Genomic DNA, 17,837 nt, shown 5'->3' with positions numbered 1-17,837 from the left:
AACATAAACAATGGGGGTTTAACGACACTCTGGTTTAAAGAGAGCGAATGTTAAATGCTAGCTCAAGGGAAAGACAAGAAAAAGCAAGGGTAGAGCTGAACCACAGGGTGTCAGGGAAATCTTACATGAGATGAAACATTGTATTTTAGGATATTTTGAACTACTTGTTCTTTACTGAATCAAAAGCAAGGCAGACTCTGAAAAATACTCAAGTCTATTGAGCTCAGTCAAATTCTTTTAAAATACAGGTTTTTACATACCAGTTAAACAAATCGATCGAAAGCAAAAAACAGTATATTACTTACCGAGCAATGAATAATAAAATGGAAAGTCTTCCGAATTGGTAGAAAACTGTGGTAAAATGTACAGACCACCTGGCAGGGAATTCCACATAATTTTATTTCTTGCTATGTGTGAATGGATTCGATCGTGGATTATCTGAGGAAAGAGAACAAGGGGGTAAAAAGAGTTATAAAAAATGTGTCTTGTTGGCAAACATAACCGGCGTTCACGGAAATGGTGTTCAATTGCGTCTTGTCGATAGAGATACAAAATAACTTTCCATCCCATGAGAATCTCAGAGGTGCAGATGACCTCCATTAACTATCTTCTCAATGGATTTAACAGGCCTGTAGATAAGCATATTGTGCTGTGAATGGCCTCAAAGATGAAAATATAAGCATAAATAACTGATAACGTTTTACTAATACTTTTCCAGAGGCAAGCTGTACAATAGGGATGCTGATAGTGAGCAACAAGTTTTATGTTTCTACAAGCAAATATGAAGAACAATTGGAGACGTTTTACTGTGCTTGGTTGGTGAGCATTTTTCTTGATTGTATGTATCACCCTTTATTTTATATCATTAAATACAATGAGTTGGTTTATCATTTCCTTTATGTAACTGGAATACGTCACACTTATGTTATTATTATTTAATGAAAAAATATAATAAAAATAACATATGTAGTGAATGTAGTGAATTCCCAGCATATTTGTTTTCTATTAAACTAGTTCTTGAAATCAAACTATGACAAGTTTCCTCCAGAAGCTTTGGCATCTGCCCCCACCCCCCCAACCTCTCACTCCTGTCACTCAGACACTCAATTCAGTACTGTTATAACAACAGGATTTGACAAGACCAGCTGAGAGAAAATCAGCATTTACTTTTTAATTGTGTTTTCGTCTTTCCATGCTAAACAAAACTAACTAGGGTGAGCAATTGCCTTTTTTATGGTCTGAAACTGTTGTAAAAAACTTAAAACAGTGTAAACATGCTCAAACTGTGGCTGGATTAACAAACAGAGGACAAAATGGCATTACAGCTAGTGATTTTGCAGATATGATTTAATTAACAGCATACACCATAGAACTAGAACTCAAAAACTGAATAAAAGATATTTATTAAAAAACAAAAAGATGTACACCTGCATTTTGTTGTTGCTTATATAGTTATAATTAGATAATACAAATAATAAAGAGCTAAAATAGCAGGGGGGAGGGAGAAGCCATGTTAAACCTTGAGCACTGGAGCTTGAGCCCCCTGCTGTACTGCCAAAAAACACAGTAGAGAGACACTGAGACATTACACTTATTGTCATTTAACTGAAATGCACATGCTGTCAGGAACACAAATGGCAAGCGTGCTGTTGTCATAGCATTGCCTGTCCCTGAATATCATACATTGCTAAATCTTTTCCAGTGGGATACTCTTTGACCACAATGCAGAGATAGGGGGGGTGGGGGGGGAAGAAAACAAAAGAAAAAGGTCTCAGGCTTTGCTATTCTGACACCCTCCATCCTTCTCACACGCGACTGCAGAGTAGTCAGAAACACTTCACCGGGTGCAGGATAGTTTTTAAATGCAGATACAGCGGTGATCATCCCTCCCGATCTGGGATTAGGGAGCGTGCTAACACTGTGCTCCACCACACACCCTCCTTCACACGATCTATGAATTATTTGTAGCTCTGATTCAGAGCATGACCACCAAAGGATGACATCCAACACAGACAGATGTGCCAGATATTACGATTGAAGATGGTGTCAAATGATAGCAATTGCATCATGTGGGTGAATGCATGTCCAAACCCTAATGAAAGAACTCCAACTGCACTATAATCAAGAATACAGTTTGCATGAGAAAAATATGTTTTTGAATGTTATAGATACTTATGTGGTGTGGGCAGACGCATTATCAATTTCTTCTGTGCCATGGATGAAGTGATAGCCTACTCAGAGTATTTCATATCCAGAGATAATTATCCTATTAGTGGACTTACAACTGACAGTATAGCCCCCCTCCCCTTTTTAAAGACTGAATTTTCAAATTAAGCCCTAGTGAAAGCAGGAAGACCTTTCTTGATATGCCTCCATAAGGATGTGTTTATGTTCCCAGGTTTAAAAGTGGCCATGTTAAACATGGCCATGTTGCTCCTGCATATCAGAGCTGCAGGTTCTAATTAGGATTAGTGTGAGGACTTTATTAGAGTTGGCTGACATTTTCTGTTCACTACATCACTGTACTTCACATTGACTTGCTGCAGCTCTTTTGTGTACCCCAGTTTATTTAGTTATTAATTAATTTTTTCGTCGAATGCAATTGACTTCTGTGCAACGCAGCCTCCGTATATAAATATGTATTTGTAATTAATGGGTAGTTTAGGGACATGAAACACAAACATACAAACACTCCCACGTGCACTACTGGATATTGTTCTTGCAGCTGTTTTCAGGGAGAGTTGAATCCACTCAAGAGATCTAATGCAAAAGAAAGCACAGTGCCTTTTGATCTATTCAGAGAATTATACAGTATTTACAGCTCTGCTTCAAAAAACGCTTCTTGCACTGCCCAGGGGGGCAATTACAGAGCCTCAGTCTTCCCATTTCTTCAATCTACAGGTAAAACTGCATTTAGTGCATCTGCACAATGGTAAATATCAATGAAAACAGGCCTAATTTGCTCCCTGGTGAATTTTTATATGCACCTGGTGACGTCCATGCTGCTCCATATGAAACCCAAGCTTTGCTTTATTCCCACACCTAATTCATCATAAAATAATGAATGATTGTTTTGAAGCTTCACAATAAAATATTTTCCTTTTTTATGTGCTGTTGCCTTTGCACAAATTCTTGAATATCAGAGACAGCTTGGGAAGACAGCCAGGACAAAGGTGGTGAATTCAAGCTTTGAAAGATTCCAGCTGAAAACAAAAGGAAAAAACAAAACAACAACAAACAAACTAAGCACGTTGCTGAAAACCATTTAAAGGTCTATAAAAGTAAACGAATCTTAGCCTCAAGGCAGAAATTTTCTTTTCATTGTATGGGGAGCAGCTTGGGCTGTATCAAATTCACATAATAAAATAATAACCTTATGTCAATGGAGTCCCCTCAATATTTTTTAAGTTTTCATTTGTTCTTAACTGTATGTTTTGATTCATATAAATGCAAGAACAGATGAGATAGGAAAGATCAACAATAAAAACATTTAAAAAAAATTGTCATCGTGAGAGCAAGCAATTTAAAAAACAAATTAAGAGGGAGAAAATATCCTTCTGAGGCTAGCAAAACGTTTTTGGTGGATATTTCACAATTTTTGTGGCGTAGAAGTACTTTTTAAAAACAACAAAAATGAACACAGACAAGGGCATGAATCAGCAGTAATATACTAGTGTTGTGGAAGTGGATTGTACTCGGTGTTTATTAGTTTGCTGTCAGTGCAATAATGGTGACCGTTTTTTGACACATCATTAGGGACTGTCACAGTGGGCTGAGGACGGAAACCATAAGTGGCCAAGCACAGATGAGGCCTAGTACAGTGAATAAATAAGTTATTTAGTGACTTATTTATATGAAAAAGAAGATTTGTGGTGCACATTTATCTAAAGTATCTCATGCTATTAATTTATTTTGGTGTTTTACAGTGATTAATGGTAAATGTGGATGAAAATTGCCAGCTTCCGACTGCTTGTGTTTCAAGCATTGGAAATAACCTAGTCTTACTTCAAGCCCGATTTACCACACAACTGCTGTGCAATGAGCCTAAATTCTGAAATTTGTATGAAACACACAAAAGCCCTCTGGAGATATTTATTTTTATCATTCTGCATTTTGACCTAGAATCGACTTTAAAAGAAACAGATTAATAGGATAAACCATTCATGGGTTACACCACATTCGATACAGCAAAGGTATAAATAAATACAAACTGTTCCTCAGAGAATGAAGGAAAGAAGCTGCCCTGAGTTAAGATACCAATTAAACAAAATACGAAATAAGGAACAGCCCTTTTCCTCATCTTAAACATATCCTCTGCTTTAGAAAAGAGACCTAAAGGCTGTGTGTAAAGGCAGAAGCCGAGGGAGGATATTAGTTTAGCAAAGGTGTAGCACAGTGCTTCCCCACTTGGCTTCAGAGGACTGTGGAATGCAATCCCCCCACCATCATCTTTTCACCATTTCCTTACAGAAACCATGTCGGAACTATGAAACACTTACTGAAGCATATACTGTAACACCCCAAAAGTCCCCAAAACTTTGTTATATATGTTAAATGTTGAATGAGATAAAATATTTCAGTCCCACTGAATAAACCAGAAGCTACCAAGTCAGGTTAAAACTTTAAAACTGCTCAACTCCCATACTTCTGGGGAAACAGCACAGGAAGAAAACAGAAAAGGGAGAAAAGCAATGTGATGAATAACAGCAAAGCCACCGATGTTGTTCTGCTGCAACCATCAATTCATCCTGCACTCGAGTTTTGCACATTATAAAAAGGCAATCCATTATCCTCGCTGTCTCATTGCTGGCCCATGATCACAAAGCCCCCCCACCCCCCTCACTCCCACCCTCCTCGCCTTAAATTAATGATTCTATAAATGGGAACACTTACCTCTAATGTAGTTAATACTATTTTTGCTACCGAAGAAAAATAGGCATCCCAAAGGAACTGAGTCTGCTGCCTGAGTGCCAATATTTTGTCATGGTCCACAGATCTGGTTATTGAAGGAATCTGAGAAAAAACAAACAAACAAAACAAACAAGACAAAAACAACAACATTAAAATAGAGAGTGAAATTTGATGGGTCTGTAAAACATGCACAGTCATCTGGACAGATACAATTACAAGACATATTCAGTGCCATAAGGAGATAATGGCTATACTCCTCCCCAGGGGTACTTAACAGCACTTTTCACTGTATTTCCCAGGGTAAATTTAAAATATATTAATGTGAATAAATGATAGCATTACAGTTGCTCCTCAAAGGATGGGATAATTATCAGAGCAATGCAGAAAATTGTGCTTTTAACGTCTTTGTTTAAATTCCTTTGAAAACATCCCAGGCAACCAAGCCATTATGACTTGATCATCCATATTTGAGGAAAAATCATAATGCTATCTTTAGTGTGAAAAGACACAAACACCGGAGGTGAACATGAAAAGGTTAAAGCTGAACCCATCTTCATTACAGCCACATAAATCTGAATAGATGGGTGGGAACTGTTTTTCATTTTTATTCTTTTGTCAAAAAAGAACAAACTCTCATACATTTCTTCAGCGAGACATGGTCTGGAGTTTTGCACATTAAAAGTAAGAGTTTTATGTTAAATATAGAGTTGGAAACAGCATCAGCAACCAAAAAAGATTCAAACTTGCACATATCTGTTAGGATGTTGTCAATAATCGTGACAATATACATTATCACATTGCCAGTGTACATTACATATATTCTGGCAGTGTGATGATGTTACCATGACAATCAGAGACCCTGCATTCATACATATCTTAACACTGCAACAAATTATAAAGACATTTTGGAGACATACAGCAGGAAGAAGATTATGAATATCAAAAAGTGACATTGACAATAATCCTTATATTGTTTCTCACTAGAATGCCCTCTTTTGTGGGGGACTAATAGTCCTTGTGTTTTGGTGAATTCTTGCAAATTCATCTCAGAACAATGAGAGGGGAATTATTCTTCCTGTGGGTAATTTCAGGCTTGTGCAGCACTTCATCAATTTCCTCAAAACTCAATAGGGTTTAATTACTACATGATTAATTGGTCAACTAAAGCAGGAGGTTCAACTCCGGCCTTGTAGTACCTCTGTGATTAGTGGTTTCCATTCAAACTGAGCTCCCAGGCGCTGAGCTCCCAGATATGTTTTCAGCTGTTAAAATACAAGTTGTCAATTTCAAGTTGCTTGTACTATTACAGGTACCTTGAAATATATACGTTATGAAAAAATACAAAAAAAAATATAATATTAAAGTGTCTAATTAAGCAATTAAATAGATCTACAAGCTCATTAAAGGTTTCAGTGAGGTAATTGAGAGCTCTGATGGAATGGAAACCAGTGGGCTCTGGGTGACTCTGTTTGAAAATCACTGAACCCAAGGATAGGTATACAGGGAGCAGGGGATTAGACACCTAGCTGGGGAAACACAACACTGATTCAGTTCTGTGGGTCTCTGCTATGTCGAATTTGTGTATTCATGGATAAATAAACTACAATTTAATGACCACTCATAGTAAAAGAGCATGTTTTTAATGTCAAAGTAGGAATATATATATTTAACATAGTGTTTCAATGTAGGCTAGATTTTATTTGCGCACATTTAGCACTGATGGATGTCTAGTTTACTACATGCTGTTCAAAAGGGGAAACATCAGACTTTGGTTGCAAAGTGATTTCAGAACCTGATCTACCCAAGCAACCGAATCATTTCATTTATATTGTCAAAGGTGCAGAAAGCAGACAGACACATGGTGTATGTTAAATAAACCATTTGAAAGTAGTTTATTAAATGACCTGAAGGTTTTAGAAATGTCTTTGTAAGCAATGGCTTACATTGCCCTTCTTGAAAACCACACTATTAGTGTCTAAATTATTAATTTAACTCATATCACAGTATTCCCAAACGATTTCTTATTTAAATTGACTGAACGTCATATGTATACTCTTTAACTGAAATAAATGCAAGGAAATGACTGTCTTAAGCAATTAGCATCCAGATTGTTTTTCCAAGAAAACCCAAGCTGCAAAGATCCTAGCTCAGCAAAACGTGCAAAATTTCATGATTAGTAACAGAATGAACAAGCACATTGAAATCAATACATACTTCTTTCCTCTTATCACAAAGATCAGCTAATGTACTGTTTGGAAAATCCAGCCTAATGCTGAGGACTCGTTGTTAAGAACTTCGAGTAGTTTTTTTTTTTTTAACAAAGAAAAATAGATAAACAGTAATCAATTAGGGCTTTAATGGAAATACAGTTCCATTACACTGTGATTCTTTCCCTGGTACTATTTAGAGACTTCTACACTTCTAAAATGTCAAAATATTTGCCTATGAACAGATGGAATCCTGTGATTTAACAAGATGTAGTAAAATCTTTTAAATTTCAATTAACTGTAGAGGGTGCCTTGTGTAGGAAGATGAACACTGCCTGGGTGAGTGTAACTTTATCCAGTATATCAAAGAATAATGTACAAACCAGGCATTACTGTTGATACATGATACATTATAAAATGTATTATATACCAAAAAGGATATATCAAATACCAAAGTGGATATATCATATAGTAGAAAACATAATTCATATACCATAGTGAATATATCATAAAGCAGAAAAACCAAAAAAATCATATACCAAAATGTATATATCATATGGCACGAAAATATAAATCATATGCCAAAGTGGATATATCATATAGCAGAAAAAAAAAATCATATACCAAAGTGGATATATCATATACCAGAATAAATATGTCACGTTGCACAAAAAATATACCAAAGTCATGTGGTGACCAGCTGATTAGCGATGAGAGCTCATTCAACAGAGTCACAGGCATTAACTGCCGAATGAGGGAGACATTGATGTGAACATTTACGAGCATGAGATGATCATTATTGCCTAGTGTACATATACATTAATATACATATTATTATACATACATATATTACAATTATAACAGTTTTTTAAATTATTGGTACTGTATTTGTTATTTATGATTAATTACAAATAGCTCTATTTGTTTTTTTATGTAATTTTGTGGTGAATTGTCGATGATGAGGAATTATGATTAATAAAGTTTATAACAAACAGAGGCGGCATCACATTGACAAAACATATCGACTAATATTCAAAATCAAGGCAAGCCAATTCGAATAGTGAAACACATCTAGTGTCATGACTGTACAGTACTGCCCTTACATAGTTATTTTGATCTAACTATCAATTATGTATATGCAGTATGTCAATGTTATTTATTGTTTTTTAATTATATTAACTATATCACCCAGCACCCACTTATTTACTTCAATCTAGGCAATAGCTGTGTATAGAGTACATATACATATAGGTAGGCTATATAAATATGTACACACATACTTTGTAGTTCTTTTGTGAATTAATAAATTTATTTGAGATTCCAATCATTCAATCATATACAACTAATCAAGAAATCTGTCATCTGTAGCTGTAGGCTACTTAAAACACATTTCAAATTAATCTTCATGTCTATTGGCGTGATGGTTACGGTGTGAGTTCAGTGTTGCAGGTCTGACTCCTGATGTGTGGATGTTATGAGTTAAATGTTCTGAGTATATATATATATATATATATATATATATATATATATATATATATATATATATATATATATAGACAGTGGTGTATTTGGGGGGGCACGGTGTCATCCCCCCCCGCCCGGGGCCATGGCAATTTTTTATCCACGTTGGTATACGACTTATATGATTATGCCATAAGATATATACATTTTGGTATATGATTTCTTGTTTTTTTGCTATATAATATATCCACTTTGGTATATGATTTATTTTTTCTGTTATTTTTTAATTGAACGGCCTCTCATATCCACATTATATATAGTTCAACTGTCTGCATACAAATTGAACAAAATTCTCTCATGTCTGTATTTATTAGCAGTCTGAGACACGTTTTGGATTCCCCTGGATCTTTGCATTTGTCCAGAGGTCAATGGGTATAAGTTGAACCTTCATTAATTGCTGTAATTTCCGAGGGGTAAAGAATTAAACCTCTTAGTGAAATGCTGTCATTATTTTCTACACCCTGTTCTCTCCCTGCACTGTATTTAATTTTCTCATTTACTTTCATGTCTTTGGTGACATTTTGCCTCTCATATTTCAAAATCAGCTTTTTGCTACATTAATTACTCTCTACCTTGAAGCAATAAAGGGCAGATAGGTAGCAGCTGTTAATAAGTTCAGTAATTAAAGTATATAAATATCATACATCTTTCAGGACATAATTAATGGGAGAGTTTATTGATATAGCACCCTGCCTCAAAGAAACACATATACCTGGAGAGTGGTTGGCTGGATTACAATGTGAGAATAAAGACACAGTTCAAAATGGCTCATGGTGAGCAACATTAAATAGATTTCTCAATTTTAAAAAAGGAGAGAGAGAGAGAGAGAGAGAGAAACAAACACAACACACTTACTGAACTTTGCTTATGGACTGGGACTTGGCTAAGGATTTGAGATTTGGACTGTTTGTTCATATTGTGTGTTTTATTTCGTTTTTGAGTTTCTAGAGAGGGACCAGGAAGAATTTGGGTAGGCTCAAAGAGGAGTTAGGTTTTGTTTTGTTTTTGTTTGTTTTGCACATCAGCACTATACATAAACACCTCTTTCGCATCACAATTTCCCACCTTTGTGTGCACCTGTTTGCCTAGACCCCGTCTGTTCAACGAGCCCCACACTGTGTGCATCTGCACATGGTGCCACACAATGCTCGCAATCTGTACACAGAGGCACCTATACTAAATCACCCATATATCTCAGCCCAGGCTTTTTCTCTCTAGGACTGCATTGGGTATCTGAAAAAATATAGCATTTACTTCTCATCGTATTGCTACAGCTATGTAAATAACACAACCAGAATCCCCTTGTTACAACAAACACAAGAGCATAAAAGAAAAGACATTTACCTAAAAGAGTGAGGAAGAAAAATATTACATGTTTGTTACTTAAACATTACTTGCAGGAGTGCAGGGGGAAGTATAGCACTATATATTTTTTGTTAGCCTGCCGTTTGCTCTTGAAGGACAGAGCTTTATGCACTCCATGTCCAGAGGTTGAATTACAAAGCTACCACTTGTCCGCACATTTTAATATTTTCCCTACCACCACATTCAAGACCCAGCTCCTCTGGTATTCGGGACTAATTGTCAATAAGACAGTGCCTAGCTGATGTGACATTCCCTCAGCAGACAAAACCGCAGAATATAAATGACAGGAACTAATTTAGCAGAGGAGTCCCACACAGAAAGTCAATGAGTGAAAGCAGCTTGCATGCTCGCCACTGTTGAGACTGGTAATGAATGTAACAGTCTGCAAGGGAAAAATGTATTCTCCACGCCTGTTAAATGCATTTTAAGAAATTGTTCAGGGACCAAACCAGATGAGATATTTTGCTTTTCAAAGATTTCAATAATGATGATGATGACAATAATAATAATAATAATAATAATAATAATAATAATAATAATAATAATAATGTTTTTCAAGGAATAAACCACAATGCTCATGATTATTTATTTATTTTTGCTACAGGTGTTTTGACTTGGATAGCATACTTGCCAAGACTATTCAAATTAGGCTATCAAAACAGCAACACTATCTATAATATGCAATTTAACTCAAAATAGGGCAAACCACCTCTGTTACAATTCATACCTCATTAGACTTCTGTTGCCAAAAATCCACTAGCTGGGTTTCTTTATTCACTGGAAGTCCCAAATTGCTTAGTGCAGTGGAAAATATAGGAAACAAACAGTGACATGATGCTTAGGTTTCTTTTTTTTAACCATTAAAAACTTCTTCTATTTTAATTCAAGAAAGAGACTGTGGTTATGCACTGAAGTATTTCATGATCACATTTGAAAGCACACCTACTAAGACTGCACATGATTCAACACATTGAAAACTATAACTATGATGATTTTCATACTTAACAAAAACTGTTTAAAGAATAATTCTGTCAGTAAAGCTTCATTTACATTTGTATTTGTCTTGCTTTTAAATTAAGTGCATGATTATTTCAATTTATATTGCATATCTGTGTCTTAAAAACCTCCTTCCTCTATCTATTTAGCTCAGGCTAAGTGTAAAATATGAATGGATGATTCATCATTTGTTTTATACTGTAATTTAATTGTGTCTGTAGGCTTAATGAGGAAGTAAAAATAAAATCATGTTTGCCCTTCGATAGAGCTTTATTTAATCTTCCTCAAAAAGGGAAAAATCTATTTACATGTTTACTATGAGCAATTGGTAAGTACCTTTATGAAGAGAGGGGAATGTGGGTAGAAATGAAATGTGTAGGTCTTTGCTTTTGAAGAGTGTGTAAGGATATTATACTAGATGTGACTCTGTTATGTCAAAAAAGTACTGAATGAAATACAATGACAGATAAATCCCACTTAGGTTATAGGTTGTTAGTATTATGTTCGATGTGCTATATTGTGAAAAAAACCTAAAAACCTAAACAATAGGACTTTGACAAATAATTATTTAAACTACTACTGTATATTATACTACTAGACAGGACAAAGGAACTTGTATTTGACAGTTCAAAAGGAAGAGTCCACTATTTAGTCTAGCAATGTAAGGGGTTAAACCAGACTCTCATTGCAAAGCACAGGCAGCTCTAATAAAGCTCCAGCTACTTGGGTCAATTAAACCCTGTCAGAAGCAGCCAACTCTCTTTTTCCAGAAGGATTTTGAAGATCTTTGACAAAAATGCTGAAGGATTTCTTTCTTTATCTCGAAGACAGGTTATTTTCAAAGGAGATGTGCTGAAAGATATTTCCTTGCCATTATTCAAACCAGTTATTCTGTTGCTCCGAGGATTTTCTCCAAACTGAGTAGCCTAATTGCCAGTTTAAACAATTAGTGGTGTAGATTAAAATATACATATATCTTTTTTCAGTCTCATAGAAATAAAAATTGGTGTCTCATTTCCAAACATAAAATTGGTGAAAGTCTAGTCTAATCTTCCACCAGTTTACTTATGGTTGCTATCCAGAAGTATAGAAAGACAGCCACCATTTCAGATTGATTCAGAAAGATGTTGAACATGGTTCTTATGTTAGCAGTGGTAGCTATCACTGAACTATAACAATTAAATCCGTTGTGCTTCTTATCTGTTCCAGGCATGAATCCAACCTGTTGGTGTTGCTGACTGAACTTTGACATTGGAAATGCAATGGCTGTAATGCTGTTTGTGATTTGCCAGATTGTTGTGATGGTGCTGTTTGTGTGGTATGCTAAAGTACAAATACCATCCTCTAACTCCCCCTCCTTCATCTTCTCCTCCAACAAATCCTAATCTACTAAATCCACATGCATATAAAGTAGATTTTGAAAATGTAGGGCCTATATTTGAAAAGAAAACCACAACAACACTATTTATTTTTACTGTCTGGTTGCTCTGTTCCAAGATAGGGCCAAAGAATGATGATTTGTCATTTCTTCTTCTGTATTTTCATTTATTTATTTATTTGTTTACATATAGCACATGAATCATGATTGGTAAGAGCTGTCTACATCACCACTGGAGACAACATTTGCAATAAGCAATACATATCCACAGGATATTACTAAGACCTCATTGTATCTTCTCAGAAAATACTTTTGTTGTATTTGTGGTATGATAACAGACAGTCTCTAACACACTATGTACTTGGGAAAAGTTAAATTACAGAAAAGCAGACAGGTGCTCTTCGTTCTTTTTCAGTACTTTCTGGTTACATTCCTGATGTGATAATCTGATGTGTAATCTGCACAACTCAAAGGAGTCTCAATTATGACTTCACATTACTGTCCTCCTCTCGACCCCTCCACTGTTCATGATTAATCTCTTCCCGAGCATAAATATATTGTACTATGGTACATGTACTAGAGTATACTGTATGTTCTGAGCCAATAGTTTTTTCTTTTGTATATTAACTTTACCTACCCAGGTTGACACTTTGTGATTTTTATTGTCGAAATACATCTTCCACATTCAATAATTTTTCCACCCAGGAACCAAACCAACTAGGTAACCTATTTAGTGCAAGGACAATAACTGATATATTTACATTATACACAGCTTTGTGATTTGTATAAAACATGATGTGAATTAAAACTGCAAGGTATGTGTCTTAGGCCGTGCTTAAAATGCAGAGGAAGATATTTATTTTGTACTCTAAATCCTGTAACCTGACTGTGTGGAGAAATGTATAACCTGGACTGTGTATTACATATGGGCGGTTTCTAATGGAGATATGGTCAGAATGATTTGTTTTACAGAAAATAATCTGTTGTATTTTAAACTTATAAGCATGCAACCAGTATGCCTCTTGACCCAATTTCAAAATCTTCAATTCCAGCTGTCATAGATTTAAATCAGTTTCAGCCAGTCTCCCAGCTGAGAAGAGCGGTTCTTAAGCATTTTATTAGCTAATGAGGTTCAAAAACAAGGTGTGCAATTGCCATTTGGTGAAATACAGCAGATTGATTCTACACTCTTGACCCAAGACTACAGGAATGCTGTGTTTATGCATAATAGTACTCCTAACGTAGCATTTGAAAAACCATTTGATAGATGACTTCACATAATAGAAGTGAGAATGTATCATCATTAAAGGGATCCCAATGCAAATTATCACACTTCTGTAGCAGGCAAAACTGGTAAAAACCAGCATGAAAATGTAACATCATTAATAACTGAATGTTTTCTGTACCTGTAGTAAAAGTCTCTCATCTCCAATGACAGCTGCTTTGCTCCAGTCAATGATCTCAGAAAACGGCAGCTCCCAGCCATTGCTGAGTAAAACTGGAATACAGGCGGCCTAAAAGACATGTCAATTATTCAAAAGAAACAGAACGAAAAATACAACAGGCAACATGACAAATGCTTTTTTCAAATGTACATTTAATCCAAAACTCGTACAAGCAGCTGCATTGAAATAATTAACAATAATTCTCTTTTACAGTCTAGTTTGTTTTGAATGCATCCGTCAATGGTAGTGTCAAACTGATTTATACAGTGCTCGTTTTGCAGAAAATAAAGTTATTTTCTTCAAGTATCCAAAATGAAATTGATTTACTTCATCTTTCTTCTGAGGAAATTGTAAATGTCGTAACTTAGTGACCAATTAGTTTTCCTTGCTTGTCAGCAAAATCGAAATGCTACTCTGTCAGAGCTGGCTCTCCCCTAATTTGAAGTCTAGTCAATTAGTTTGGATTATTTTCTGTGGGCTTCACAGCCATTTTACTGGATATAAGCCTGCTATTATTATTTTTTTGGTATTCAATTTCTAATTACAGTTAAAAGATTAAATTGAAACTATAACATGCAATATATTTCCTAATATGTGTATTGGGTGAAACATGTTTTTAATATTTTAATAGTATAAAAGCTACTTTTGTAATTGACATTTCTAAAAAGAAATAATCTTTGAAAAGCAGAATTTACAGTTAGGTTCATAAATATTTGGACAGTGACTCAATTGTCATCTTTTTGGCTCTGTACGCCACCATAATGGATTTGAAAGGAAACAATCAATACGTCCTTTAAAGTGTAGACTTTCATCTTTAATTTGAGGGTAGTTACATCCAAATTGGATGAACGCTGTAGGAATTACACCCATTTTTATATGTGCTCCCCCAATTTTAGGGGCTCAAAAGTATTTGGACAAACTAACATAATCATGATTTAAATTGTGAGTTTCAATACTTGGTTGCAAATCCTTTGCAGTCAATGACTGTCTTTAGTTCCTGCTAGTTCTTGGTTATGTTAGTTTGTCCAAATACTTTTGAGCCCCTAAAACGTGGGGGATCACATATAAAACAATGGGTGTAAATCCTACACCGTTCACCCAATTTGGATGTAACTACCCTCACATTAAAGATGAAAGTCTACACTTAAAGCAAAATTGTTTCCTTTCATATCCATTACGGTGACATACAGAGCCAAAACGATGACAATTGTGTTACTGTCCAAATATTTATGGACCTAACTGTATATATACTGTACTGCATCTATTATTAATTGTCAATGTAAATTTAGCAGCTTGTGTATTCATAATTTATTTTAAGTTTCTTTATGAACTTGCTTTTGTTATTTATACTCCTTGTTTACAATCCCTCATGTTTCATAGCATTAAATCACTATGATGAATTGTGGTTTTATCTATATGATGAATTCCTTTCAATATTGTGTGTGGAATAGTTGAAGCTAATGTTGGTATTGCTGGGGAAATAATTATCTTTATAAAATGAGGGACAGTGATGTATGAAGTGATTTAGGGGTTCATTATTTTACCTGGATTGACACAGTAAAATTTGATGGATGTATTCATTCATTCATTTTCCATCATTCACACTTTTGGTAGGCAATGAGAAGTATTTTTCAAATATATATGATAACAAAATAATGAATTATGATGCAGTAAACTATAAAACAAAAAGACCCACACAAAATCAGACTCTGTAACTTTGAACATCTCGAATGTGTTCTCTCCTAGTGTTGCAAACACATCGGAAAGATAAACAACCTTTTTTTTTGTTTGCTTTCTTCTAAAGGCTTTGTTAAAATGATTTATATGAGAATAATTAACAAGTCATGACAAAGCCCACTACACACTTTACTCTTCCGGACTTCATTTGTTTGTTGACGCTGAGCTGCTGTAGAAACACATTTCTACCTTTTTAAGAGGGCCTCCATTCAGAACTCCAGTTAATCAAACTAACCTGAAAAAGTCCTAACACAGTGCTCTAAGGATCTTTCGTTCTCTTGTTCTTAAAAGTGCAACAGCTGTATTTCCCATTTCCAACAGAACATGTGGCAAAAAGTATGAAAGTTCCCAATTAGTATTGCGCAAGTGAATCTCTGTGCACACATTCAAGATAACATGTACTTGAGTTTACTGACAATTATTTAAATACAGTACATATTCCGCTTGCTAACTACTAGAGAACAAAAACCCTAATCCACTAAAAACCTGAACAAGCCTGTTTGTGGTGAGCTGAAGTGCCTTCTGATTTTCATTCCAGCCGCTCTGTTATTACCTAATTGGAGCGAGGATTTGATTAATTAGTTCTAATTAACAGATTTTTCTAGATCGCTCTTAAAGTCACAGATAAAACATATAGGATTGCAGCTCTCCAGTACAAAAGGCTACATTTCCAAAAGTGGATAACTTGAACTTCACTGAACATCCATCATAAAATTGTCCTGGTAGAAAGAAAATAAATTAACCTCTGATTTGTATACACCCACTATCAATTAACGCATATTGTATGTGTCATGTACATCACATACCAATTGCTTGTGGAAGTAAGAGAAGAAAACCACAATGTTAAACAAAAGTATATATGTTTTAAAGAGTATTTTTTAAGAATACTTTTGATTGCCAAACTTTAGTAATTCTTATGACATGCAGATGAGGAAGGCAATGATCATATAGCGGATTGATCCTCAATAATTGCTCCTTCATTTTGAGGCAAAGATTAGGAATAACATAAATCTCAATCTCATTTATGATAAAATAGCAAAAATAAAAAGCATTGAATAACACAGTTCAAATTTTGTGAACAAATCTTAACGTCACCATTTAGAAATGAAAAGAGAACTGTTAATGGCATGGGGGGGTAGGCTGAGGGTGGTCAGACAAAAAAAAAAGAGATTTTCTGTATCTACAGTATTTTTTTGAGGCTGTATTTGAAAATATGACAGATTGTCAATACCAATAACCCAAACACCAGGGCTGCTGCCTGGGGCTGGCAAAATGAGGAGTGAAAAAAAACTCAACTGCAGATGAGTACTTCTGGTTTCCAAGGGAACCGCTTAGTAATAGAAGGAACCATGAAGGACAAGACATTGTCAGGAGAAAGTTCAAACTGTGTACCTGAAGGGCTTCCAAAAATCGAAAGGAACCAAGCCTGCGTCCTCTGGGAACCAAGCAGAAACTGGAATTGTGCAGTAACTCCTGATAGTCGAACCTGCAAAGACACAGAATGACATTGTTCCTTTAGAAGAGATCCATCCCATTGAGTAGGCCTTAGGTCATTTGTGATAGTGAATATCTAACTATCACATAACTCGCTCAAAATAAATATATATATATATATATAGTTTATCCAACACTGTCATTAATTGAAACAGTCAATCTGTAAGAAGAGAGTCCGTGCTTTTCGCGCATCATGCACCTTCTTCGAGACTCAGCCACATGAGCTCTAAAGACTAGTTATAGAATTCAAATATAAGAACACTTTTAAATATATGCCCACGATGTTACTTCAATTAAAAATGTTTATCATATTCCCATGAACCACATCAATAAATATGTATAAAAACAAACAAACAAACAATAATCAATAATTATTCAAATCACAATTAAAAAAAGTATTAATCGATTGAAAAATATATAAAAGCTATTTGATTTAAAACATGGAATATGTGAGAGTTTAGGTCAAGGGCTTCACCAAATTTGATCATGGTGAAGGAAGCTATCGTGATTAAATGATAAAATGTTTTTCTTTGTTATCTATGTCATGTCAGCCTTCCGACTGGGAGGGGTAAACAAGAAGACCCCAGCAGGCAGCTTTAGAGAACTGCTCCAGGGAACCATTCCTGCTAACTGAATCACACAGATGCACTTAGTCTCTTGCAGTAAGTCTCTAGAGTTACAGAAGTGACACCAAAGGATAAACACAAACTGCCATGGTTTTTACCAGCCTGACAAATTATAGCAAAAACCTTTTGAAAAAGAAGGCCACATTTATAAAAGCAT

The 17,837-nt window shown here is 35.2% G+C and overlaps 1 protein-coding gene across 1 annotated transcript in view; it reads right to left on the bottom strand.

The window, feature by feature from the left end:
- Positions 1-17,837, bottom strand: part of LOC136749949 (exostosin-1) — a 248,487-nt gene that overhangs the window by 38,511 nt on the left and 192,139 nt on the right. The window contains exons 2-5 of the mRNA XM_066704616.1: positions 16,953-17,046; positions 13,785-13,892; positions 4,894-5,013; positions 306-438 (exon numbers count right to left, since the gene is read on the bottom strand). Coding sequence (XP_066560713.1) covers positions 306-438; positions 4,894-5,013; positions 13,785-13,892; positions 16,953-17,046 — 455 coding nt within the window. The remainder of the gene's footprint in view (positions 1-305; positions 439-4,893; positions 5,014-13,784; positions 13,893-16,952; positions 17,047-17,837) is intronic.

This window comes from Amia ocellicauda, chromosome 1, assembly GCF_036373705.1.
Source record: "Amia ocellicauda isolate fAmiCal2 chromosome 1, fAmiCal2.hap1, whole genome shotgun sequence".
NCBI classification, from domain to species: domain Eukaryota; kingdom Metazoa; phylum Chordata; class Actinopteri; order Amiiformes; family Amiidae; genus Amia; species Amia ocellicauda.
The sequence above is the reverse complement of the archived record's forward strand: the minus strand, read 5'-3'. Positions and strand labels throughout refer to the sequence as shown.